This window comes from Ostrinia nubilalis, chromosome Z (genome assembly GCF_963855985.1).
Source record: "Ostrinia nubilalis chromosome Z, ilOstNubi1.1, whole genome shotgun sequence".
NCBI lineage: Eukaryota > Metazoa > Arthropoda > Insecta > Lepidoptera > Crambidae > Ostrinia > Ostrinia nubilalis.
Window position 1 is genome coordinate 4,595,874 of NC_087119.1, and position 26,805 is coordinate 4,622,678.

Sequence of the window (26,805 nt, forward strand, 5' to 3'; positions counted from 1 at the left end):
CGCGGGCGAAGCCGCGGGCGGAAAGCTAGTTAATTCATAAAGTTGGTATCATTAACCCATTTACGAATGATATTTTTCTGGCCGATTAGGAGATAATTAGGCCTCTACATCAATATTATCATCATTATCTCTAAGATGTTTTTTTATATGATATGTCATTGCATTATCTTCGATGTATCGCTAATTTGTACATTTCTTTCTTGTGTGTATGGGGAAGGCCCTAAAATGTAGGAAGTGACTCATTAAAGTACTTTAAGTGAATCAAGATTATTTTATAATCATAGGTATTAAGAGATTATGAGTAAATACTACATGTCCTACATGATAAAAGTTTTTGCTTAAAAGGGTGGCCATGCTATCACACGTATCATCACATAGATAACAAATTGTAAGTTGTCACCGCGTAGGTAAATCAAAATTAACAACTTTTCAGGAGAGCGAGCAAACTTGCACTCTTACTGAAACTCGACTTATGTGTCACATTTGGACTTATTTATTGGCTAGTCTAGCAAACGGCATCAATATCTCAAACCCGCCCAAAAATTATTTGAAAGGTAGGTATAGCACACTATTCCACGAGGAAATCTTGACAGTGAAATTAAAAGTAATTAACATTAACTCCTTATTTCCCACTTTATCAACGTGATAGAATACAGAGGATGTGTCTAAATATCACTACTCTGCGCTCACAGACCATAGAAAGAGGTTTCTATGTTCTGTGTCTGCGTTATTTTGTGCTGGTTAATATTGGAGAAATAAACGTAGAGCTGTGAATTGCAAATAATTTTACTGTCTTAGTTTCTCGATGTATCTGCTACCACCAATAGAGTTTACTTACCTGTCATGGTTTCTAGGTGGATCTGTGTTACCGGCACTCTACAGGCGTTAAGCGGAAATGGTACTATACCACAGAATAAATAATAGTAGACTATACTCAGTGCAAAGACTCGTGGCAGGCGGTGTAATAATAAGACAGTGCATATCACGTTTTCTGTCGTATGGGTGATGGTCTGGTTATAGGTGACGTCACAAAGAGGCAGGCATAGAGTTGTTAATATTAAGTAATAATTAATAACATGGGCATTGCATCTCTGTAGGAGAACTAGAGTGACTGACATAGCCCGCAGAATCGCTAAAATCAAGTGGCAGTGGGCGGGGCACATAGCTCGAAGAGCTGATGGCCGCTGGGGCAGGAAAGTCCTTGAGTGGCGACCACGAGCTGGAAGACGTAGCGTGGGCAGGCCTCCCACTAGGTGGACCGACGATCTGGTGAAGGTCGCGGGAGGTACCTGGATGCAAGCGGCGCAGGACCGGTCTTTGTGGAAATCCTTGGGGGAGGCCTTTGTCCAGCAGTGGACGTCTTTCGGCTGAAACGAACGAACGAACGATTGCATCTCTGTTTCAAAAATTACTAATGTCCCCGCCTGCCACGAGTCTTTGCGTCGAATATAATGCGTGTTTTTTATCATCAACGAGGAAGCTCTTGGCCTGTATCTCACCTGATGGTAAGTGATAATCAGGCCGAAGGTGGAAGCGAGCTTCACCCGGTATCCTCAACCACGGAAGAACTGGCTATCTTACGAGTACCTATAATTGCGGAACACAACAATGCTATAAACATTGTTGTTATGGCGACAGACTTAGATAAGATGGTGGTAGCTAGCCAGGCGGGCTTTAGAACAAGCCCAACCGAACAGAAAAATCTTCCCCACTTTAGAATAAGCCCTACCACCAACCAAACCGAACCAAAAAATCTGTCCCCACTGGGAATCGAACCTGGGACCTCTGCGTCTGAAGCAGGTGGTCTTACCACTAGACTACAGAGGCGGTTAAGTGTGCGCATACCTGCATCTCATGCACCTTCCTTTCGATGCGGTGCGCGCGCAGCCGCGTCCCGCTGACGGGCTGCAGCAGGCGCAGCACGTCACCAGACGTCTCCGTCATCGGGAACGAGCGGAAGTGCTCGATCAGCCCCACCAGGTCGTCGAACTGTTCTCCGCTGCCCACGTCATATTTGTTGTGCTGGAAACGACAAAATGCATTGTTATAGTTTGCGGCCGTTTGGTGTAGTGGTTCAGAACGGAGTACTATGCCGAGAAGTCCTGGGTTTGATTCCTGGCCGGGCAGAAACGATGATGAATTTTACCCGGTCTGGGTGTTCCTATGTATAATATGTACCTATGTGTATTTACAAAATAAGTAGGTATCTAAGTATGTTTATTTATATCCGTTGTGTAGTACCCTTAGGTGCTTTAATCTTTGCGATTGATATCTATCTATTGCGACCCAAACTCATAAAACTCATTTATTTATGCAAGTCAAGTAGGCTTTTAAAAAGCACTTTAACACAGCCCAGTATTATCCCTACCACTGCTTCAGGACACTAAATGGGTCAGTGCTAAGAAGAAGCAGCGCAAGAAACTCAGTCACTATTGTCAGTGGTTTTGAATAAGGGCCTATTCAATCTCACGTTATTATTTTCAGCTCCTGTCATCTACAACTTGTAGAAGTTGCCTTGAATGCGGATATACATAATTCGATTTTTTAACGAATGGAATGGAAGTCCATTTGATGGACTTATTGATTTCAAGTTTCATTGGACTGAAAGCACATACACAAGCAACTACGAATGATACTCAGCTAGTTCTATAGAAAAACTTAATTTTAAAACTTTCTTGATTTCTAAAATATTGACTCTACCATCATGCCACATTTAAACTAAACAGAGATAGAGTAAGCAAAACAAGAAAGATTTCCTTAAAAAAATGCATAATATGCCTACTTATAGTTTCTCATTATGTAATATGTAAGTTTTATGAGCTTACTTAATAATCAGTCTTTTCTTGGAATCAATCTGAACATGTGCCTTACCGTACCTATTACCGTCATGTACGGACTACGGCACTAGAGTAGTTGTAATAGATTTGATTTTACAACAAACATGTCTAAAGCAGTCGGATGTGCACCCGACTTGCACTGATGTGCACTTTGTTACATAGTACTTCACAGGTAACTAATAAACCATAAAATACATGGTTTATCATTTTAATAGTTACATAATCATGAAAATTAATGGCTTTTACTGATTTAATGTAGAGAAGTCCATACACGCGTAAGTTCGTAGAAGAGTCTAGTAAATGCTTGTAGGTGCATATCATTATTTTATCATAAAACTATTGTTGCATAACTGGTTTAGAATTAGCATAAGAACCATTATTTAATCCCAATGATTGTGTGAGTAAACCACAACTGCTTATTTAATAATTACATCACGAGATTCATATAAACTTCGCGTCATGTAATAGAGGGTCCCAAGCAGGTATTTAATCTGAGTACCTATAGCATTAGTAACTTTCCATTAACGAATTATTTTTTGTGATCTTACAAAATTAGTTGGTAATCTTAAAAGACAAATACTTACATAAAATAATTTAAGGTGAAGTTTTCTTGAACTATGGATTTCAAAGGATTTCGAAGAAATGCCAGAGATTATGTGGGGCTTAGTAAGTGTCAGGGACCCGCTGTCGATCGCTAAGCCTCACACTAGAACCCCGATAATCCGGTGGGGGATCGTCACCCCAGGATAATGGCGATTTCTTCGGCGGTGTACTTGTATGGACTTCGACCTGACATGGAAAACTCTAAGAACGCGTTCATAATAAGACATACCCATAAACTTTATAATCCGGCACAGGGTTTTAAGTGTTCAGTCTTATGAGCTTTAGACTCAAATAACGTTGTTGTTATCTAAATTACCAAATTTTAAACCACCGTCTCCAAGGCCACACCACACCATGACGGCGGTCACGTAGGCTTTGATTGTCATTTGTTCTTTTATTCCACTTTGTTTCCTCGTGGAGTGACGCAGGACGGAGTCACAGGCTCATAAAACTGATTTGGATTCACGTTGTGGACTCCAAACGACATGTTTATTTTTTTGCCGGGTTTAATCAGCGGTTAACAAGACAAGTGGCGTGCTCTGGGTCAAATTGCCATTTTTTTCATTGTTCTACTGCTAATAAAGCTTTTGAGAGTTAAGATGTAATCCAAGCTTGAGATTATGCAAATTATAATACATATAAGGGGGCGTCCATAAATTACGTGAGACTTTTAGGGGGGGGAGGGGGTCAACGAAAACCTCACTAAATCTCACGTGGGGGAGAGGGGGGGTCTCGGAAAATATCACGTAATTTTTCCCGCAAGAAATAGAGTAAAATTGCCAGAAAACTGGGTTATTGAAGTAAAAAAAATGAGTTTTTTTAAATTGATAATGACAATTTATTCTAAACCGTTTAATCAAATTAAACTAAGTAAGCGTAGTTGTTTGTCGTTACCACAATATATTTCAGAAGCAAGCAATTACTTCATCTAAAGTCACTTTTCATATTTTCTTCTAAGGAATTTTTACTGGTTAAGAAATTATATAATACACTAGCTTTCCGCCCGCGGCTTCGCCCGCGTGGAATTTTGTCTGTCACAGAAAAACTTTATCGCGCGCGTCCCTGTTTCAAAAACCAGGATAAAAACTATCCTATGTTCTTTCCCGGGACTCAAACTATCTCTATGCCAAATTTCATCAAAATCGGTTGCGAGGTTTAAGCGGGAAAGCGTAACAGACAGACAGACAGACAGAGTTACTTTCGCATTTATAATATTAGTTGGGATGAGTCAAATGACTATTACCAGGCCTGTTCATCTCCGCGAGTTTACATCGAAAACAAAACACGCACGATTGCCCCCTACAAGAGTACTATTCGACAAGGCCTCACATACGAGCGAACATTGACTCACGCACGCGTATTCTTGTGTATGATGGAAAAAAATAAAGAAAATGGTGTACTAAATACTGTGCAGTATTTAACTGCCTAAATAATAATAAAAACACAGAATGTACTTTTTTAAGTTGCCTGAAGACACTGAGAGGTAAATAAGTAGTTAATATTATTCATGACTAGCTTTCCGCCCGCGGCTTCGCCCGCGTGGAATTTTGTCTGTCACAGAAAAACTTTATCGCGCGCGTCCCTGTTTCAAAAACCGGGATAAAAACTATCCTATGTTCTTTCCCGGGACTCAAACTATCTCTATGCCAAATTTCATCAAAATCGGTTGCGAGGTTTAAGCGGGAAAGCGTAACAGACAGACAGACAGACAGACAGAGTTACTTTCGCATTTATAATATTAGTTGGGATAATTCATGCTAAATCATGTATTTCCTCCGCCATTTTCTGCAGATTGGCACCTCACGTCACATCATTTTACCGAAGTCAGCCCTATAGCTCCGGCGCAGTACCGATCACTGACGTTTGTCAACAAAACTTCTGACAAACTTGCTTGACTCTTGAGACAAGCTAAATTACACCATATTGTTAATGAGATTGAGCATACATTTTTTTAAATACCTTCGCGAAGTAAAACTTCTGTACGTAGTACTTATTATTATTCTGTGCTATTACTCTTAAATTAAGTAATGTATCTTAACCGTTATAGTTTTCCTTGAAAACATTTATCCCCACTTTACATGCAGGGGAGCTACCCTAGAATTATTTTTTTTCAAAATTTTATTTTACCGTTTAGTCGGCGTGATTAATATACATACCTTCACAAAATTACAGCTCCCCAGTGCCAATAGTTTCCAAGCGAAACCTCGGACAGACAGACAGACATATCGAAACTATAAGGGTTCCTTGTCAGGACTACGGAACCCTAAAAAATGTCATTACATACGTATGAAAATATTATGTATTCGTAGTTAAAGTAACCAATAGTCAAATTTGACAGATGTCAAATGACAAGATGTTAAATAACAGAAAAAAAATGTTTTTATAACAATGTTTAACTTGACTTTTAGTTCATTTTTTAAATATTAGTTTACATTTTATTAATATTTAACCATTAGTAGCAAAATTTAACAATTAGTTATTTTAACTATGAATCAAAAAACTGGTCCTAGGTTGAAGCAATTGCTTGTGTTACTAAACGACGGGAAGCTACGGAACCCTGCACTGCGCGTGGTACGACACTGGGTTACTGATTTTTTCATATAAATCTATTAGCATTTTATTAAATATCACGTGAGATTAGGGGGGTGGGGGAGGGGGTCAGGCAAAATCTCACCAAATCTCACCAAGGGGGGCGGGGGGGTTGAAAAATGGCCAAAATTGTCTCACGTAATTTATGGACGCCCCCTAAGTAAGGAGATGCTGGAATATTCAGATACAGATTTATTAAAAACAAAAAAGTAACATCATCTTCTATCAATGCGTACAGTTTCTGTAGACACATTCACCAATAAGGATACTCTTATAAAAAAATCTAACCGAAACTAGTTTTCTGATTCAATTTTGAAAACTCCATAAACTCGAAGATAAACCCTTTGTCAGAACAGATTACTAATATTCTGTATCACAGGAATTACCTGTTATTTATTAGTAGCCTACTCACATCAATTAAAGAAACGGGTAATTATAAATAACGTAAGATTGTTGTAAACGTCTTTGATCTAGTAAAGACAAAAGACTGACGTGATAATTTTTTAATCGTCTCGGTTCTCGGCACTCTTTATATCCAGGGTAAATAAGTATATGGATCCTGAAAAGCCCTAGTTTTAGAACAGAATAACCTTAAAGCAGCTTGACTCTATCAATCATAACAATGCCGCTGCCGGAGACAACTGATTGTATTTTGTCTTTGTTATTGTTAAAGATGTTAATTTTCGTGTCACTGCAGACCTAAGCAGGTTATGTTCACACAGTTTAGTAAGAACCTCAGAATTTCATTAGAAGTTTGCACGCATAGCGCGTGCACTCGGTCACTTTGCATTTTCCCAGCGCACGTCACCAATGGGTAATTGTTGCCTATCTGGGCTAATCACTTTTGTAATTAGAAATGCGTTTGTAGATCAGTCTCATCGAGCCACTCGCGGCACGCCATTTATTGCGAATATGAAGCTACACGTAGAAAATTATGTCACGGTTTGATTTCACAGCACAAATGACTACATAATTTATGTTATTGGATCACAAGTAAGTACAGGTTTAATAAAATAACCTACACTTTTCAAACAGAATACAGGAAACTAAAACCAACAATTAAGAATAGGAATATAAAAATTAAAAGCAATCCTCACCTTTGAAGTCATGGTTATCTTTCACTATTTGGTCACATATTATTTTTCAGAGAGATGCAGTCCTTTCATCAAAATTAATTGCCAGCCGACCACGCACGGCGCAGATGCAACAGCTAGCCTCCTCATTCGTCAACAGTTCAACACTCACTCGAATTACTCCTACAATTCTATGCTAGCCTGGTACCGGCACTATACACTGAACTGTATGTACTTACGTATGTATATTTGGGCTAAAGTCACGTTCGGTGTATCAACATCGTCCAATATGCTTCAATGTGTGCGGCATATCAATATGCTTCCGAATTGTCCGGTCAATGTGGGAAAGGCCTAATACAAGCTCTGCTCCCGGTTTCTAGGGACGCCACGCATGCCCTGTGCCCTAGACTCCTGGTAGCGCGTGCTAGCAACCGACCGATCGAAGCGTTGCATCGGAAACTTCAGTGCAATGCGCAGTGTGCAGCACGCAACTATTACCGGGGATCGTAATTAGTAAGATAGGGACAAAAACTTCAGAACTTTCAATACAAGTAATGGTATAAATGTTAGAGCTAGGACTGTAGCTAGTTCTTACACGATATCTAAAATCTTGAAGTCTGGAATGCAAAAATGAATCAAAGACCAATGTTTGCTCCTTGATAACTTACAATAGAAGCCACAATGACAGATAAAAGTAATGATCTTCCCGCTTAAATTCGACTCGACATACTTCATGATAATCGAGTTATATCAAGCCATCTCTTCGCTTATTCTGCTAGCCTAGTACCAAATTGCACTATTATACAGTGTGAGTCACGTTAAAGTGTACATATGAAAATAGATTAAAATAGACCTATTTTTATCGACAAAAAAGAGGTCAAAATTTTTTTGAGATTTTTTTTAAAAAATTTATAGAATTTTTTTTCTTCCAATTACTTATTGTAAAAAAAACGTAATAACTTTTAAACTAAGCGGTATATCCTGATAAAATAAAAACAATAATAATGCTAAATAACAGACGATACTGAAAAAATACATAAAATACCCAGAAAATGCCAACAAATAATAAAAAATGATACTTTTTGAAAAAAATCTGCTTAAAAATTCGTATTTTTTTGGTTATTTGATAAATTTCTCAAAAAAATGCCCCTATAACAGGTGGTTTTTATTACTTTGTATTATTTTCTATCGTATTATCTTTGTAAAACCAAAAATCGCATGTCTCTATCCCTATCACAACATTTGCTATGATCGTTTACCGTACCTACTCGTACTCGACCATTCGAAAACTGAATTCATAGCCAAGAATAATTGGTCGTTATTAAGTTTTGCGCCTGTCATTGAGTTACTTATTCATTTTTATTTGTAAAGTGAGTAACAAAATCTTAAAAGGATTTGTTAGATTTTTGGATTCGCAGTATGTCTATTCATACAATGCACTCATAAACAGACATGCCTCAAAAAGGGCATGGCCGAGGTTCGTGAGTCACGCGGGATACGGAGAACAGTCACTCCTCGCCCCTCGGATTTAGATCGCTGATGATTCACACGTGGGTTATGTGGCTCCATATGAAGGCTGGATCCAACCGTCATGCTTCTTCTTCTGATTGTACCTAAAGCTAACCGAGATTAAAAGTTTCTTGGCAAAGTGCTTGAACAATGAATTGAAGTCAACGAATGATAATTCCATCCTCACACCACAGGAATAGCAATAATTGTAACTGTTATCTAGATCTGGAAGGTGGTCGATGGTCATAAAACTTGAATCGACATTTTCATAAATGTTTTAGTGCATTTTAAAAGAAGATAAGTTCTAAAATATCAATAAGTTATAAAAATAATATTTAAAGATATGATTAGTTAATTATGTAATCTACACAACACAAAACTAACAGAAGAAAAACAAACCATTGGAATGTTATTGTTATTGTGTTGTCAAACAATTTATTGTTTGAGAATACAACCTCATTTCCATATTCTAGCGCAGCATACGCAGTTCTAGTTCGGTGCAGCGAGCGTTCCTTGAGAGCAAGCGCACGCACTCAGCTTTAATTACTTGGCCTGATGTAATTACGAATGATTAAAATGTGCGAATCGATCACAGAAAGCATTTGACACACTTTCTGTGATCGAATAGTCAGAAGTTCGACCTCACCGCAGGCGCCGTTTGGCCTTGCGGCTCGTAGGTGCCTTCGACTATTTAAAATTTAAAGCTATACTTAACATATATACATGAGAAAATAACACTGCATTTATGTTTTAATGCCAAAACAACACCAATAAATTTTGGTAGAGTTAGATTGGAATTTGGAGAAGGACGGGTTATGTCTTGTGTTCTCGCAAAAAGAATCTAGGTTATATAAAATTTTATAGGTATACAGCTCTTTTTAAGTTGAGAAATAAAAATATTCTCTGACTCGACTGTTTGGTCACGTTAGGCCATACTAAACTTTTTATGAAAAAATACCCTCATGTTGAGTGAAAGGTGAAGCCACAGGCAGAAGCTAGTGTAGCATACACTGCCAAACCAAGGAAATCGATGTATGACCATCTACCGGTAAAACAACACTTTAAATTGTAAAAACTTGATAATAACCTTGCCTACAAGAATCATGACAGACAATCAATATTTCTTAAAAGTCTTAATTTAATATAAAATCACTGTGTTGAAAAATAAAGAGATTTTTTATAAAAATGAATTTACAGTTTTATTAATGTACATCTTTGGGAGGTCGGAAGCTATCTTGGGTAGAGTAGTGAAAATTACTATTAATGTCTCAATTATTTTTAGATAACCATTTCCATGTTAATTGAAATTAGTAACAAATGGTAAGTGAAACGTTTGTTACAAAATGAAACCTAAAATATTGTGTTACTTAAAACCTACAATACTTCATGTATTTTGTTATTTTGTTCATAGATCTCAAAAAAACATGAGTGTAGGTAGTTAGTATAGTCTACGGTGTACAGAATTACGTCGTCATAATAATACATCTTTGGGTGTAATCAACTTCGCCCACGCCGTATTTGAGACACAATAAATCATTAAAAACAATACGATTAAACTTTAAAGAATAGAACATGCACAAAAAAGCTCTTGATATTTCTATTATTAAAGTTGGATTTGGATACCTATTTATTTGAATTAGAAAATGTAGAGTCAAAACGCGCTGTGTTTTGATTCAGTTACATGTTTCGTTAAAAAAATCTACGACATCTTTCAATATTTTTATTTAAGGAGATTATTGATACGTCGTAAAAGAAGAACCTTATAAATAAGCATACTTTCAATAAAAATTTGTTTTATCACGGAATATGGATGAAGATTTGATGAACACGACTCATTTATAAACTATTGCGGTGTGGTTAACTAAAAGGTATTTCCGAACACACAAAAAATTTAGACTTCAGAAGCGATTGAAAAAAACAACGCGGTTTCTTGGTAAAAGCATCGATTAGAAAGCTGCGGGAAATTCCATGCATCGGTCTTGCACCTGCGTATTACTGCAACTGGAAGTGTAATTTGCACGGATGACTTTGCATCAACCATAGCATCTTAGGTATACACTTGCAATAGGGCCACTTTTGCAAGAAAGAAATAAGTGCTGGCGACTGTACAAAATGAATCCGACCACCTAAGCGACCTTGCATCAAATATTTATTACCACACAGTTTGCATTAACAAACAATAACTCGACATGCAACTATAGATATTGAAAACTTCTATTAAGTTGTACCTACGCTATGCTCACATAATTGCTCGCATAATGAGTAATGACGGATATGTGTGCTTAGAAATGTAATACCTACTTAGAATGTGTTCAGTTAGAAAAGAAGTCATCAGGCCTTTTATGGAAAGTTTGTTATGCAAATCCAGAAAATTATTTACATGGAAAACCGTGTTTGAACTTACCTAGGTACTTGTACGTAAATAAAACTTATGGAAAATAACGAAAATTATGAATATGACAAATAATACATTAAAACCATTAAAAAAAATAAACCACCAAGCATTGCAACAACTTTATCATATTATCAAATCGCTGGACGGTTCCGTACAACAACGCCATAGTTGAAAACATCAATGGCACGTATGATGTTTTCCTCTCGACCCGAGGAACGTGGGTGGCACTTCGCGAGCTTATTATAACAAGCAAAAAACCGTGATTGTCCTCGTACTTCCAAAAACATTTTTTGTTTATTAGAGACGATTGTTTGGAAGCACAAATTGTACGGCCAAAGGCGGAGCAAATGTCATCTCAAAATAAGTGGTTCATTGCGCCTACGCACGAATCCGAGCTAATTACTAGCACTGTAATGTGTTCCGAGTTACTTGTCACTGCGTAGGTACACCATTTTAATTTGGTGCTCGAAATGAGATTGATAGTTCATTAGTAATTTCTATATGTATATCACCATGTTTTAAGCAAATAAATTTATTTGATTTGATTTGATTTATAAATTATGTGATGAAAATAAATAAGACGAGGAACCTCTTATTTCCACAAAATAATGGAAACTTCTAAAACATCATATTAACATAATATGAAATTGATTACTAATTGGGGTACAGCGAGCTGGCCCTCCATTAAAACAAAAAATAAAGTTCTCTCCTTCAAGATTACGGATGCTGCTGGTCGTAATTTGACGTTTCATGGAATCTCTCCAGACCAGTTTGGAGTAATTTGGAATTCCCCATGAAATTCCCACCTATTGAGGTGGCAATTTTGATTCGTAATTTCAATTAACCCTAAATTGAGATTATTGTCATAAATTAAAAATAAAAACTTGGTATTAACTACGATGATAAATTAATTGGACCAATCTCCAAAATACACGACCTTGCATTTAAATTTTATAGCATTGTTTGTAGGACGTCGCAATTTTCTATGTATATTATGACCTTATAAAGCCAGACTTTGGCGCAGTCAAAGACAAGTTTGGGATTCGTTTTACATTAAAAGGCTTTTATTGCCCCATAATGTTTTGGCAAGGTTATGTCAAGTGACACGATTCACAAAAAATAAACAAGTAGGTAGGTAGATATTTAAAATACTTTCCTGCTACGTTTTAATTATAACATGTTCTAAGTCTAAGTAGTCATAACAAGGTTATTTTCAGACGAAGAAGTCCAATAAATTGGTTGAAATCTGCAAGTTTTAATCAAGTTTCTGAGAAAACTTTAAAAATGTTCACTGTTAAAAACCAAATACGTATCTATTTTAGACCCGAATAGGTTTCTTGAAACCTGATATGAGAATAACCAAGGAATACATGAAAAACCAGTGGAACCTTGGCAAAAATAAACCAAACAGAGGTGACCCAACGCTGTCAGTGTCGCATGCGATCCGGGAGGGTCGGGAGTTCGAATCCTATCGTCCGCGTCCGTAGTGTTGTAAATTTTAGCTTAGATAAACGGAACTATTAGTACGAATAATATAATGCAAAATTGAAGAGCGCCTGTTCTAAAACCACTTAGTACCTAATTCCACAGTAAAGAAACTCTCAGTATATCGAAAATAACACTGTGTAAAGCACAATCGACGAAGGGCCTAGCCACACTGGCGAATTGCAAGCGTTTTCTACGCCGCGCCGTGCGCCGCTCCGCTTGCAATCCGCCAATGTGGCAAGGCCCTAAGTGCTAAATTAATATCATTTAGAACTTTGTAAAAAGTGGAAATTTTAAAGGGGAAAAGGCATCTTTGATCAAACTCGATCACAGGGCATGCCCTGACGTCATCCGTCATGATGGATCAAAGTGGAAATAACCCCTTTTGAACAGACACTCCTCCATCTATGTATATTTATTTATAAAAGCGAAAGGTCACTGATTGACTGACTCACTCTGCACTCATCACGAAATCTCAGAAACTACAAGTGCTAGGAGTCTCAAATTTTGCATGGGAGTTCCTTTGAACGTAGATACTCACTAAGAACGGATTTTACCAAATTCCATCCCTAAGAGGGTAAAATGGGATCTATGCGTACGAAGTTTCGGGCGGCAGCTAGTTACTAAATATTGTTTAAAGCAGTGTTTTTCAACCTGTGGGTCGAGATCCCCAGGGGGGTCGCGAAGCCTCTATAGGTCGCGAGAGGTCGTAAAAACTACCTCAGTAAAAAAAATGTTGAATGGATTGAAGTATTCGGTCCCTACAAACATCTTTGTAACATTATAAAATGCATGAAAAAAAAGCGAACGGTCGGGGGGTCGCCAAATATTTTTTCATACTAGAATGTCATGAAAAAGGTTGAAAAACACTGGTTTAAAGAAGCTGCTCACCTGTCTCCTGATCATGACGTGGCTGACGCGGCCGCGCACGCGCACCGACAGCACGAACTCGCCGGGGTGCGCGCGCGACTCGCGCACCAGGAACGAGCCGTTCTTGCCCTTCTCCATGATCAGGTGCTCCGCCTCCTTCGCCGACATTATGCCGTGGAACCACCTGGAACAACAACCTGATTAGTTACTCATACGAGGGATTGTTTCAGAAATGTGCTCAAAGGTTCTACTAATTGAAGTGGCCGACATTATTAGATCGTTTCATCCACGAAGACGCGCCTCACCAATTTTTGGTGGGAAGCGCGGGGAGTTTGATCCAAGCAATCCGAGCGTCATTATTGTAGTGTGCGGTGTACCTACCGATCACACTCAAACATTCGCGGAAGAATGGTGGGGCGCGTCTTCGTGGTTGAAACGATCTATACCTGCAAGAACAGCCTGATTGCCCAAGATTCATACGTAAGGGATCGCTTATTGCTCGTTGAAAGACTAAAGAGGCTTATTCAAGTAGAGGTTAACAAAACCGCACAATGCTTAGCAAGTTAAAAAGCCTAGATACTCGTAGAGAGTAAGCGCAAGAAAAGTTATTACTACTCGTATGGAAACTCATAGGAAACTAGAAAATGAAATTTTTTTTTTACTGTCCACAATGTAAAGGTCTTAAATCAACATGAAACCGAATTCCATGACTTCCAAGTTCCATGCAGGAGTCACGCATGGTAATCAACCGTTAAGATATCAAAGAGGTGTGTGTCGTGATTCAGAATCGAGTCTAATCAGACCACTTGACATTCCATAGCAACCTATCATGTGTAAATAAGGCATATTACGTATTTGGTACAGGTATGCATAGAAATCCCCATCGTGCAAGATCGATTCCCGTATGAGACAAATATTAGTATGACGATCACGATGCTAAGGCACCACCTAACTTTAACCGTAACTATGACGCTAATCGGTGTTTTTTGTATGGAGTCTGACAGATTTTTGACGTTTGCTAAAGTTAAAGAAAGATTGTGCAACCCAACCTAAATATTTTCATGCGTTGACAATTATTGTCCATGGGGTATCGAGTGTACCATGTACTGAGTTATTAAAGTAGGTAATACCAGTTGATAAACAACAATATGACAAGAAAAGAAATAAATGTAGACACCATAGTACCGTACTAGGATAATTGTTGTAATAGTTGGAACAATTTGCTATTATTAAAGTAGAAATGAACAGATAAGAAGCTACTTATTTATACCGTATCAAGTCCAGCTAATGTTCGAATCCTTTTAAGTGTACACAGACACTGTGGCGCAGATAAGTAGATGAAATGCAGTTATTATTATTGCTGTGATAAGGTTAATCCCCAAGTCCCAGCCGCTGGGGCGCGGCGGCAAACAGGTCTTTTAGGTATGTAGGTACAGTCGAAAGCACATCAACCTATACTGTACCTATTGTTGCAAAATAGCATGTATTGCAACGAAATAAGACGCCACTATGTTAAGCTTTATGTGCTGTCGTCCGCACTATGCGGTTACACAAGAAGGCAGAAAGGTATCAGCCTCGTCATATAGGTACGACAGCTAAGAACATCTTCGACTAATCTTTCGATTACTCACGATTTGTTTTGTTGCACCGTTTTTGAGCAATAAAGGAAGCTTCATAGATAACGCTCCAGATTTGTTTTGTCTGGCCTGATTGCACCAACATAAAATATGAATATGAAAATTTATTTGTAGTGTTGTTTACAATCTGATATGAATTGAAAGATTTTCTACCTACGATAGTAACATTACTTAGATAGGTACATGTAAAGATTATTATTTTAGATTATTATTTATATATTATCTGCATATATCAAGTGCCTTACTAAGTTTTAATTGTACTCTTGATAATCAACGCAGCATTGGGTCTTGGCTGCCTATTGTGAGTCGAAAGCGTTGTTAACTTATGGTATCATTTTCCAACATATATTTTTCATCTTTGTGAGCGTAATTATCACAGGAAGTTTTTATTACGTTTTAATATAATTAAATATCCATTCTTCTTCTTCAAGTATTGATTTTGTAATAAGCCTATGTAAGGTAGTCGTAGCTAACATTTCCTAACATTCGCTGTGGGAATCACTCAACAATGATTAACGCTCAGATTGTGTTTGCGAGATCGTATACGTTAATGTCGCTGACTTGATTGTTCCGACAAGAACAAATAGGTACCATTTTACTCAGTACAGCCTAGCTTTTTTTAGGGTACCTATAGAAGTTCTATAGCCTTCTGAATTTTCTGTATGAAAAATCATTTAGGTACCCGCAACCGCATGTATCGCATGAACTTGAAATACCCGCTCGAAAATGAAACGCAAATAAATACTTAGTCTCATTTATTTTTATAATAACGCTAACTCTTGAGTATGGAAATCGCCAAATTACGTGACCAAAACACGTTTTCGAGTACTGCCGCAAATGAACGTTAATTTTCACACAAATTTTTTTAAAGTTAAATAAAGAGAATAAAGAAATAGTATTTTGTTTGAAAATAAACTTATCTTGTCACTTTAATTGATATCTACAGCTACTTATCTAGTTTCCTGTCACAAGAAACGTTTGAAAAAATAGTACAAGAAAACCAATAAAGATTATAGTAGAAAAACCAATCAATAGATTTACTTGAAACAATCGGTATTTCCAAAGAGCACAGACTTTACGTAACGTTCCGAATATTAGTTTGAAAAAGACAAGTAGTTACGGAATCAATGAATACGTAGAGTATCTAAAAACTTAATTATCATACAAGAAATAATTACAAAAATCATAATCCTCCAATTTTTTCTTACTAAGCATAAAAGTATTTGAATGTCCATGTCCATTATTGGTAAAATTTTAAAAATTATCTCTCGTACTTACCTAGTGGAATATTAAATTATGTGTTTATCGTCAGACTTATCAATAATTTTTATGAGGTATTTTATGGGGGTTTGCCATCAAGTTACCATTCAACAATCTCGCTTTAAAAACTTTTACCGGACCCACATTCTCTTTAAGCAGGATGTATCGCCGACTGAAAATAATACACTCCACATGGTGAACTACGTTCTTTAACTACTTTTTAAATCCGCAAGTATATTCTTCCGCATTGTTTCACCGTTCTTGAAATGATCTTCAATTAACAAGAGTTAACAAACAACTTGAAAATAGCGAAAGTCTCAATATGCTCTGACACTTTATTGTTTTGTTATGAATTATGTGTTTAACTAACGATTTAAACGCTAACACGCAACACAATATTATACTTACCTATTGTTGGCAACTTCCTAAAGAAAATCATCAACAACCTTATCCTCAACTACATCCCTGATTTGCAAATAAAACTAAAACGTACCTACTCACATAATGCAATTCAAAAGAGATTTCCTTATAGAGCCCTCATTAACTTAATCACCGATGTTATAATGAAGGGCATGAATTGAAAGACTATTGAGAAAGATTGATAATAATGGACATTGATCATCCTTATTAATACTACTATGGTCAGCCCAAGACGAATATGAAAGTGCTAAAGTATAATAATTTATGAATTAGGAATTACCACGAGAAGTCGAGTTTTTATAATACATTATCAACTTTAAACCTTTTCCCCTTTACAGAGGGGATTTACAAAAATACACACGTGTATTCCTTCTAATAATTATTCGAAATACCAGTTTTCAAGTGTCATCCATGACCTTATTTTTTATTAGGTTTGTGTTTTTATTTACTTATATTAATAATGGAATTATCCAATATTGATAATGATCTTGTTTATTTTGTTCGTTATCATTATTGTTGTCTTTGAAAATAGCATTAGCACTTTGTATGGTACTGCAGCAACAAAGCATGACAGTTGTTTTTTTTAGTTTTATTTCATTTGAAATCATGATTCATAGCAAATGTGTAACAGTGACTAGGCAGGAAACAAAGTGAATTATCATTTTATCCTAAAAACAAAATGATTTATGTGTATGTTGATCACATGGTAAGGGAAAGTGATCCCTTGGCGGACCTTATGACAATGTGTACCGGTAAAAAGTACCTGTATTTCATCATTTGTCGGCCGTTTGGTGTAGTGGTTCGAAACGGACTACTATTCCAGAGGTAGCGGGTTCGATTCCCGCACAGTACAAACATTTGTGTGCATGAACATATTTGTTTGTATTGGACTGGGTGTTTTCTATGTATAATAAGTAAGTATTTACAAAAAAAAAAGTATTTATGTATGTTTATATCCGTTGTCTAGTACCCATAGTACAAGCTTTGCTTAGTTTGGGACTAGAAGCGCAGTGTAAAATGTCTAAGGATATTTATTTATTTATTTATTTCGTCGGGCGCCTCCCATGTGCCTTCATTTCGCTTTTTAAGTAAATATATTTTCTCATAATTTTGTAAATTATTTACATTACTTTTTTCAGGAAAGTACCTATTAGTTATTTATTAGACAATAAATAATGAAAAGTGTAACAAGTTACGCGAATCTAAGATATGCTCGTCACTTGAAGGTCAGAAGAGAAATGCTGAAATTGATTACTTTGTAAAACTGACTCGGTGTCACTGTCAGTGCGGGCGCAGTATTTATGTAGAGTCGACAGTACGTCATACAATACATTTTCGTTATTTAAATAGCAGATATTACAACTGCATAAAATGTCACAGAGTTAAGCTTGATTTGCCGTCGTCTATACCTACACACTCGTATAGGAATGCCATAAATAAATGCATCGACGGAGGCACATGTGGGCACGTTGCGTCGCCGACAAACAAGTGCCGGAACCGCGATTTACGACTGTTCTTCACTCTGTCATCGCTCATTAACATTAAATAGAGTAGAGTGCTCAAGAAGCGACACATTATTAATCCTTTGTAAAGTACCTAATTACCCGCATACAAAACATAAATACAAAAGTAATCACACCATCCGTTCTTTCTGACATCATAAAGGAAATAATACTGCCTACTGAACTTTTTGAGTTCAATGTCCAAAAAAATGAAACAGTCAAAGAAAAACATCACATGCCTTCCCCAATCAATTGACTTTGGCCACACTATGTAGACGCTAAGCTTAACTCGGATCCAAAAGATAGAGCATAACGGGAATAAGAGCTCACGTAAAAATACAAGTGGAAACCGAAATGAGATGTAGGTACGCAAGATGTATTTTTGGAAATAAATGATTTTTTATTATTTTATTTTTATTTTATAAGATACGATAAGGTATTTCAGTGTTATAAGATATTGACGAACATTCACATACTCATTCGCTGGCTGAAAGCAAAGACAATGAATCCTACAGCACAAGCTCTACCAGATACCAAACAAATTGGACACATTGGTGACTCGTTTGATTTTTAAATCCACTTGCCTATAACGTGCTTCACGAACGCTCCGCTCGTCTCATGATAAAGTTTGCGTACACAATTTCAAGCACAAACACCATTTTCAAGATCAATGGATCGTCGCGTCGCTATTTGTGTTTACAGTACACATACAAGGAAGACTCATAAGGCGCATTAAAATATTATGAAAATACACAAATAAATTACGTAGATCACTTTGTTTAGTGAGTTATTGGTGATTGTCCTCCATGAAAGCTAATGTTGGCCGCCAAATACGAGGCAGGCTTCCTTGGAACAATGAGCGATACGTATCTGCAAATTAGACCCATTGCTACTGAATAATCCATATTGTTGTTGTTCAGCGATTTTTCGTCTGCGCCGGTGAGCCAAGCGGCATAATGGAAACTAACGAAAGCTTAAACTTCAAACTGGCGATAAGTAATGGAGAACTTTCTGTAATAAATCAAGAATCTGCAATGCTCAAGTTTCCAGAAAAACTAATAAGTATTTGAGTCTTACGCTTTATGTTGATAGTTTGCCAGAACTGATATCGCACCGACCTTTTACTGGTGTATCTTTTGTGGTATTACCTACTTTTGAAGCAATTCACTGAGAGGAATTACTCAAGTTCCAACTTAACGCGTTAATACAGTCAGCGTCAAATAGTTCGTGACATGCAAAATAAGTTGATTACAACCTTATTCCAACTGTAACAAAGAAAGACGTGTTGCGAACTTATATTGGCTACTTTGGGTGGCACGAACTTTTTGAAGCTGACTGTACATATTGGCCGGAAATGGACACAAAATAGTGGACGCAGGTTTCGTGCACCGCCGGCGACCTCTGGTGTGGGCCGCTAGCATCGATCCAATGGCGGTTACTTAACGACCCGAAAATGTGGCGCGCGCGCAGCCCACGGCCCGGCCAAGTTCAATCACCGCGCTTTGATTTACGAGTCAAGCTTCATTATGATACAGTATTGGCAAAGATAAATACAAAGCCTGCTTAGGAGAATATGAAATCAATACTCGTACAATAGAATATTCTACTGATACGAGTATGTAGGTACGAACAAGATTGAAAATGTTATCTACTTAACAAGTTCGTGGACATAACTCTCACTACCCTACTAAAACTCATCAAGAAGTGAACATAGGCCTCCCTCAATGCTTTTCATGTTGCCCGGTTGGTAGCGGGCTGCGTCCAGCGCCTTCCTTCTTTACGATGTCGTCCAATTTTGAAATAAGTACAAACAAATTACCTAGTCCGCTAGGGAACACTGTTTTAGATCAGCATGAACGAATAAGTATAGTATTATAAACATGCATACGAATTACAACGTCCACTTTATAGTAACAAGCTATGCGTAACGTCCCTCTACCCATTCAAATATTTTTTCTTTTGTAAAATGAATCTCATGTTTTTCGTTTGTTTAGGTACCTACTTCAGTTTAGTATTATCTTTTAGAAGGAAGACGACTGCAAAGATTTGAAAAAATAGAGTGCTGTCCCTATAAAGAGCACCCCTGCGCTCTACCTAATAGGCTAGGCTTCACGAATACTATAATAGCTGAAATTAAGTGTCCTCGCAGTTATCAAAATACTTGTAATTTCAACTTTTGCTGTTAAACTTGCCTTGTTTACCTTAACGAAAACACTGCCAATGATTTGTATCATGATTTGTGGGGGTCTATTCCGCAAGACGATGTTTAACGGCTCTATACAATTTTCTCACTCAACCGGAACGAAGTGAGTGAGAGGAGTATCCTAGTCGAATCGAATTCGCTGAGCAAAGTAGAGCCTGTGACCTAGACGAGCCGCAGCCGCCGCCCACCACCGCACCGGCGGATAAGGCGTTCAGCGCAACACATCTTTTTCGGAGGTATTTATGTAATCATTGGAGTGGAAGTGGTTCGGAAATATCAACAGTACTGTGATCGATTGGGCGTAACTCGTTTGAGTTGTTGTCTTTTGTCTTGTCAATGTTTTGGATAGGCCTTCATAAATACGAGCCGTTGTAAATACACAAAATTACGGTTTCCTGTCATGTTATTCATTAGTGATTAGCTTTAGTGTGCTATATTTTATTGACTTTAGGTTTTTCCGTCATTTTGTGTACCTAATTGCCTTCCATTTTTTGAGATCTCATTTCTTGCAAAAGCAGGCTTGCTTGTCTGACTTTGAGCTCACTTAAAATATTATTAAGGATTGCTGCAGAGGCATTTTAAATGTCAATAGAACTGCGATGTCAGTCAAGAACCATCCCAACTTCCCAACTAATATTATAAATGCGAAAGTAACTCTGTCTGTCTGTCTGTCTGTCTGTCTGTCTGTCTGTCTGTCTGTCTGTCTGTTACGCTTTCCCGCTTAAACCTCGCAACCGATTTTGATGAAATTTGGCATAGAGATAGTTTGAGTCCCGGGAAAGAACATAGGATAGTTTTTATCCCGGTTTTTGAAACAGGGACGCGCGCGATAAAGTTTTTCTGTGACAGACAAAATTCCACGCGGGCGAAGCCGCGGGCGGAAAGCTAGTCTTACTATAAAAACTGGGATGATCTATCTATTCTTATTTTTAGCGTATTTTATTATTTGCGTCGAAGAACCTGCCATCCGTCTCTCAAGATGACTTCTTCAAAACAAATTCACAAAGTAAACGGTGGACATTATGTTAATGAGCTTAAATTATGGCCACCGTCGTGTCACTGCGCAGCGCGCACGTCGAATGAGATACATTAATTACGCCAAATAAAGAACTGAATAGCAAGTTAAAATACATTTTTAGTAAGGGTAGTAGGTAGCTGCGTTCACGAATTTTGTTATCCTTATACCGAGAAGCGCCCATGTTTACAAAACAAACACCCACTAACATACGTTTGCATATTAATAAGAATTATAATGTGTTATGAAGTGCATCAAAGAGCGCAACATGCATGTAATGTTTTATTGTTTCTTGTAAAACTAACTAAAACAAATATGAAACAGAAACTGTGCATAAGTAACCACATAGAACTATGTGTTTTATGTTCACATGCGCAACTTTGCATAGAGTAAAAGTGACTGTGTTGCTCATGTCATCCAGTAATTACCTATGTTGTGCGTGCATGCATATGGAATTTTCTCACACATTGCGTTAGAACTCGTTTGTGATACCAGTGATACGCAGTAGACTGGGTTATGTAAGACCGGGGGCGCAGGCACTCTGGAGGCGACATTGAACAAGCGCGGCGCAGCGGTGTCCTGTTTCACTGACGCAGGCGCCGGCTTACGCATGGCGCCCGCTAGGCACCATGAAGGCTGTTGTTCAATCTTGAGGGCATCGTGATATTATGATAGCATACCATCATTAACACCTTTGCTGCGGCAGTAACTTTCTAATACTTTCCATTCCTTCGGTACAAGGTCAGTAAACCTGGTATTAAAACTTACATTGTGGCGGCACAAGGCTTAAAGACCTTGTAATATTTAAGATATATTAATTTTATTTTTGGCTTCATGTTAATAGATATTGTGTTTTTTTTCTTTGAATATTAATAATAATGCATTTATTGACATACACCTGAAGGCGTTCGTGAATAACTTGTTTAGTATAAAAATTATAGCTATATTCAAAATACAAGGCTTATGCACCCTGTGCCGCACTGAAGTAGGGAAGTCTGGTGGGTATTCTAGGGATGTGAAATACAAATATCGATAGTTTAAATTAAGTTTTAATAAAAATTAAAAAAAGTAACAAACAAAGATGTTTTAATAATTTAGTCTAAATATTTTACAAATAAGACATACGTGCATAAATACTAAAATAAGCTATATTTAAAAAAAACATATTATTTAATAACATTTAGTTCCAACTTCAAATGTTTGTCACGAAAAACATTATTTAAATTAGCAATAAATCGTGTAGCAAATTAAATTTTAATCAATTTGCAGTTTTGATTTTGTTTGTTTCTCTTGACGCCATGTCGACATGTGCGTTTCTTACGAATGCGAGGCAACACTGGCTGCACGAAGCTAGCGTGGGGTGCGGTACCAGGTGCGCAGGGTACAAGGTGCTTCGACCTGGTTTCGCATTGTGAAGATATTTTATTACTTCCGTGCGGTACCAGGTCTAAAAACCTGGTATTAAGGTAGGTACATCATTGGATTCTATTTTAAGAATACATCATAGATATATATTCATCACTTTCCTACACCGGACCCAATTGAAGTTATGCCTTTCGCACGACAAGGAAGACTATAATTTTCTTAGCCGCACGGTAAGCGAGACGTACACAAGGTCTATAGACCTGGTTTCGCACTCAACGTGTTAAGCACTTGCACTATTTACATGGACGTTACATAGGTACGTTAGCTCTCTGCTGCAGATCGAAAAATTTCAAAGTTGTTAATTTTACTAAGGGGAAAACTATCCACCCAGGTACCTAGGAATATTCTTTTTGTTGTAGGTACTTTGGTTTTTTGGGAAATTGGTAAACTTTAATCATTGTAGGTGACTAACAATAAATTTGAAATACACGTACGAGTAAATCTATGATTGATAGCGCAAGTATAGGTAAGTAATCAGTGAATCTAGAACAAGACATCGCATTAATATTTAATACCCTGACTTCCATCGGTATCTATAATCAATTGAAGTAGACACCCATTAAACAAACATGTCAACATAATAGTGGTTCACCAATAATTGGCATGGTGTAATATGCATTCGCTTTGCATCTATTTTACGGGTTATAAATAATGCATCAAAAATGCACGCGTGTAGCGCGCGCTCATCATTATTCATCAAAGTGTGTTCTGCGTACATTTTGGTACTGCCGCCGGTATTTAAAAACTAAATAATATTTGTTAGTAATAAATTACTGAGTAGATAGTCAACAAATTATAATTAAAAATAAAAATATTAGGTCATTATATTACAAAAACTAAATATTATCTACTTTACCCCAACTCTTAAAAAATAAGAAAATTATAAAAGTACCCACATTTATTATCTTTAGATAAACTAAGCAAAACCACACTCTGTAGCTACCTACAAGTGCAGGTATTTTTTATTATTAATTGTTGGTGAGTATCTCCAATAAATAAATAAACATGGTCAATTAATAATCTTGGTTCCAGTCGCGTATTAAATTGAATTAACGACCTGACTACTTACTGCGTTCGACTTAACAGCAGGTACATAAATTAATTAGCAACATTGACTGAGTACTCACTTTTTAAGCATGAAAGCTTTGCTGAGCTCCTTGAGGACTGTGGAGACGATGGCGCCGGCGGCGGGCACGGCGAGCACGGAGGCGTCCATGCAGGCCGACAGCGCCGCCGGGGCCAGTACGCCCAGCCTGCTGAACCGAGAGCTGTCCTTCGACATCACGGGTATCAGGCACGCGCACGCAACACTCGCACGACCGCTACCGCAGGGCGATCCGCTTCGCGCGATGTTTCGGACACGAATGCGAGAGTGCGCGCGCGCCGTCCACAGCCTGCGCCGGTGACGCAGCCCTTACGCGCATACCACCACCTTTTTCGCACTAGCGACTGCAACGCTTCCCGGCGTATAAGGGATTATCCAGCTGCTCTTACCAGATTAGTTGCGGCATTGCGAAACATCTTAAGTTTGCCAACAAACCGGCTGGAAAAACTTGTGAAGTCGGTACTACTTACTTACATATTTATTGGTCTGCATCCGTAGCTTGTAAAGTTTGTGCCTACATAATTTTCTTGATTGAAGGATCAGCTAAAAGTGTGGAATTTTCGACAGCCCTTAAGAAGAAGCTCTTATTGGAACTTAGATACGATTAGACGCTTAGGTAGGTATGCAATTTGCACACGAAGTTCAATTTTCGAAATATGTAAGTAATTCGCTAACAATAGGTAAAATGTAGCTCTATGTGCACAAACAAAATACCAAATGATGCGAGCCAGAAGTTAATGGGTACCTAAATATTATTAAAAAAAAACGATTCTACCTATGCTTTCAGTGTTATAGTTTTGTTGCTCTTTTATTTATTTATTTATATGTTTCTTGGTACAAGTATTTACGCAATAGTTATTAAAATTAAAAATACATTTTACTTAATAAAATATTTCTCTACTTTTGGAACCTAAGTGAGGATGTCGTCAAGAATACTTGAAATCCTATCTTTTGAGTACCTTCCTTAATCGCTGCCTACGTAATAAGGTATGTATTTAAAGGAAAATAATAACGTGGTTAACCGGTCGTTAGCAAGAATACGATGATATTTACAAGAGGATATAAATAAAACCATTACCAATCACAAGGACCTCATAAATAAACTTACATAAGTAACTGTTCTAAAAATATACTTACATTACCTATTGGTGTTACTTATATGAATGTATGAGCAGATGCAACAATGTGTTATCCGGTCACTATGAAAAATACCTACCTTAAGGCTGACTCTATCAAACTATCAACCGTGCCTAATGTTTTACTTATTGTCTTTTCTTTAGATAAACTATAAAATACTTAAACTTTTAATAAAATACACGACTCTATTGTTTAACTTCCAGTTACGAGGTGATTTTCGTGCATTAAGTACAGACGCATATACATTTCTTGGGACCACCGAAAAATGTAACAAAACTTTAAATACATAGCTACGTATGAAAATTAACGTTTATTTTAAGACAGATTTTGATTTCCAATTATGTTAGTTTAACGCTGTTAATGTGTTAGGTCAGCTATGAAGAATTGTTTTCTTAGCAAAAGCGTTGTTTGTTTAACTGTGTAGGTACTTGTCATTGAGCTCAGTCGATATCAGATAATTGCGTAAGTAAACTGAAGCACTTACCGCCACGCTACGCGCATTAGAGGCGTCCATGTACTCCGCTTCAGTCTTCCACAAGTGGCCAATTTGCATATACACGTACTTGGGCCAATACGTCAGTCTACTTACATCAATGTCTGTAAATCCTGCAGAAATGCATAATATTTGTAAACAGATGCACTTATAATATATTTTTCTAGCAATTTTCCCATAATCATAAATTACACTGCAATATTTCCACTCATAAAATCGCACTCTACAATAAAGACACCCTCTCTCTACTTTTTTGTAATAAGAATTTCCTTAGGATTTTCTTTTATAGACGAATTAATCTAAACGGGGGCTCAGTAGGTATATGACAGGGATCTAAAAATAATAGAGTCTACTCTTCTTCATTACAGCAGGATAGAGACATAAGACGTATAACATATTATAGCAGAACCATATTATTATGTACCCATAAAATCATAAGCATCCATGTTCTCTTTCTTAGTAAAATATAGCTAATATTTAAGGCAATCTCATGAGCAAATACTGCCTAGTATCTTGTAGAGTTTAATGTAAAAATAAACTAGGCGTACTAGCAGCTTGGTTACAATATTAAGTTTCAAAATAAATAATATAACATTTATACATGAAGATCATGAGGTTTCAGCTATTCCTATCAAATAGAGCCAAGTACACAGTATTTTTTATTACTTTGTACAGATTTATCGACATCGTCACTATTGTATATCTTTACCGTCCAGTGGAATGACTAAAATAACGCTGTTTCAATAAGGTCGGTCGACTTGAGCTAGTGGCTAGTGTAAAAAGTAGGTAAGTGCGGGCAAAGTGGCCCGTTAGGCACAGATCGGGGAGACGGTGATCGACGATGGCATCAATCATGCTCATCGAGACTAGTGATCTGGGTGATCTTGAAATGGGAATAAGGTGTGGGCCTTTATGAAGAGTAAAAGTGTTCGGTAAATCAAATAATTTAAAATTAAGTAACTAATACAATTAATATTATTTTGCTTTAAACTTTCTGTTCAAATTCTATGACAGATATAGATACTGCTAAAAAAATTTAATGAGGATAGCTCCAGGAGAGGAGGAGAGGTGTAATATTTATAATATTTGTATAGACAATAGCTTGCATACGGATAATAACGGCGCATTTTGACCGAAGGCCAAAATTCACTTCGGGTCGCTGAGCAATCAAGTACGAACAACAAAGCAAGTTCCAAGACAAGGCTGACGCGGAGGATTTATACAAATTACCCGATATCGGTTTCAAT

General features: G+C 37.3%; 1 protein-coding gene across 1 annotated transcript in view; it reads right to left on the reverse strand.

Moving 5' to 3' along the window:
* Nucleotides 1-24,173, reverse strand: part of LOC135087165 (tyrosine-protein phosphatase corkscrew-like) — a 33,129-nt gene extending 8,956 nt beyond the window's left edge. Inside the window, exons 1-3 of the mRNA XM_063982005.1 lie at nucleotides 23,951-24,173; nucleotides 13,383-13,545; nucleotides 1,846-2,022 (exon numbers count right to left, since the gene is read on the reverse strand). Of these exons, the coding sequence (XP_063838075.1) occupies nucleotides 1,846-2,022; nucleotides 13,383-13,545; nucleotides 23,951-24,105 (495 nt within the window). The 5' untranslated portion in view covers nucleotides 24,106-24,173. The remainder of the gene's footprint in view (nucleotides 1-1,845; nucleotides 2,023-13,382; nucleotides 13,546-23,950) is intronic.
* Nucleotides 24,174-26,805: the final 2,632 nt, after the last annotated feature.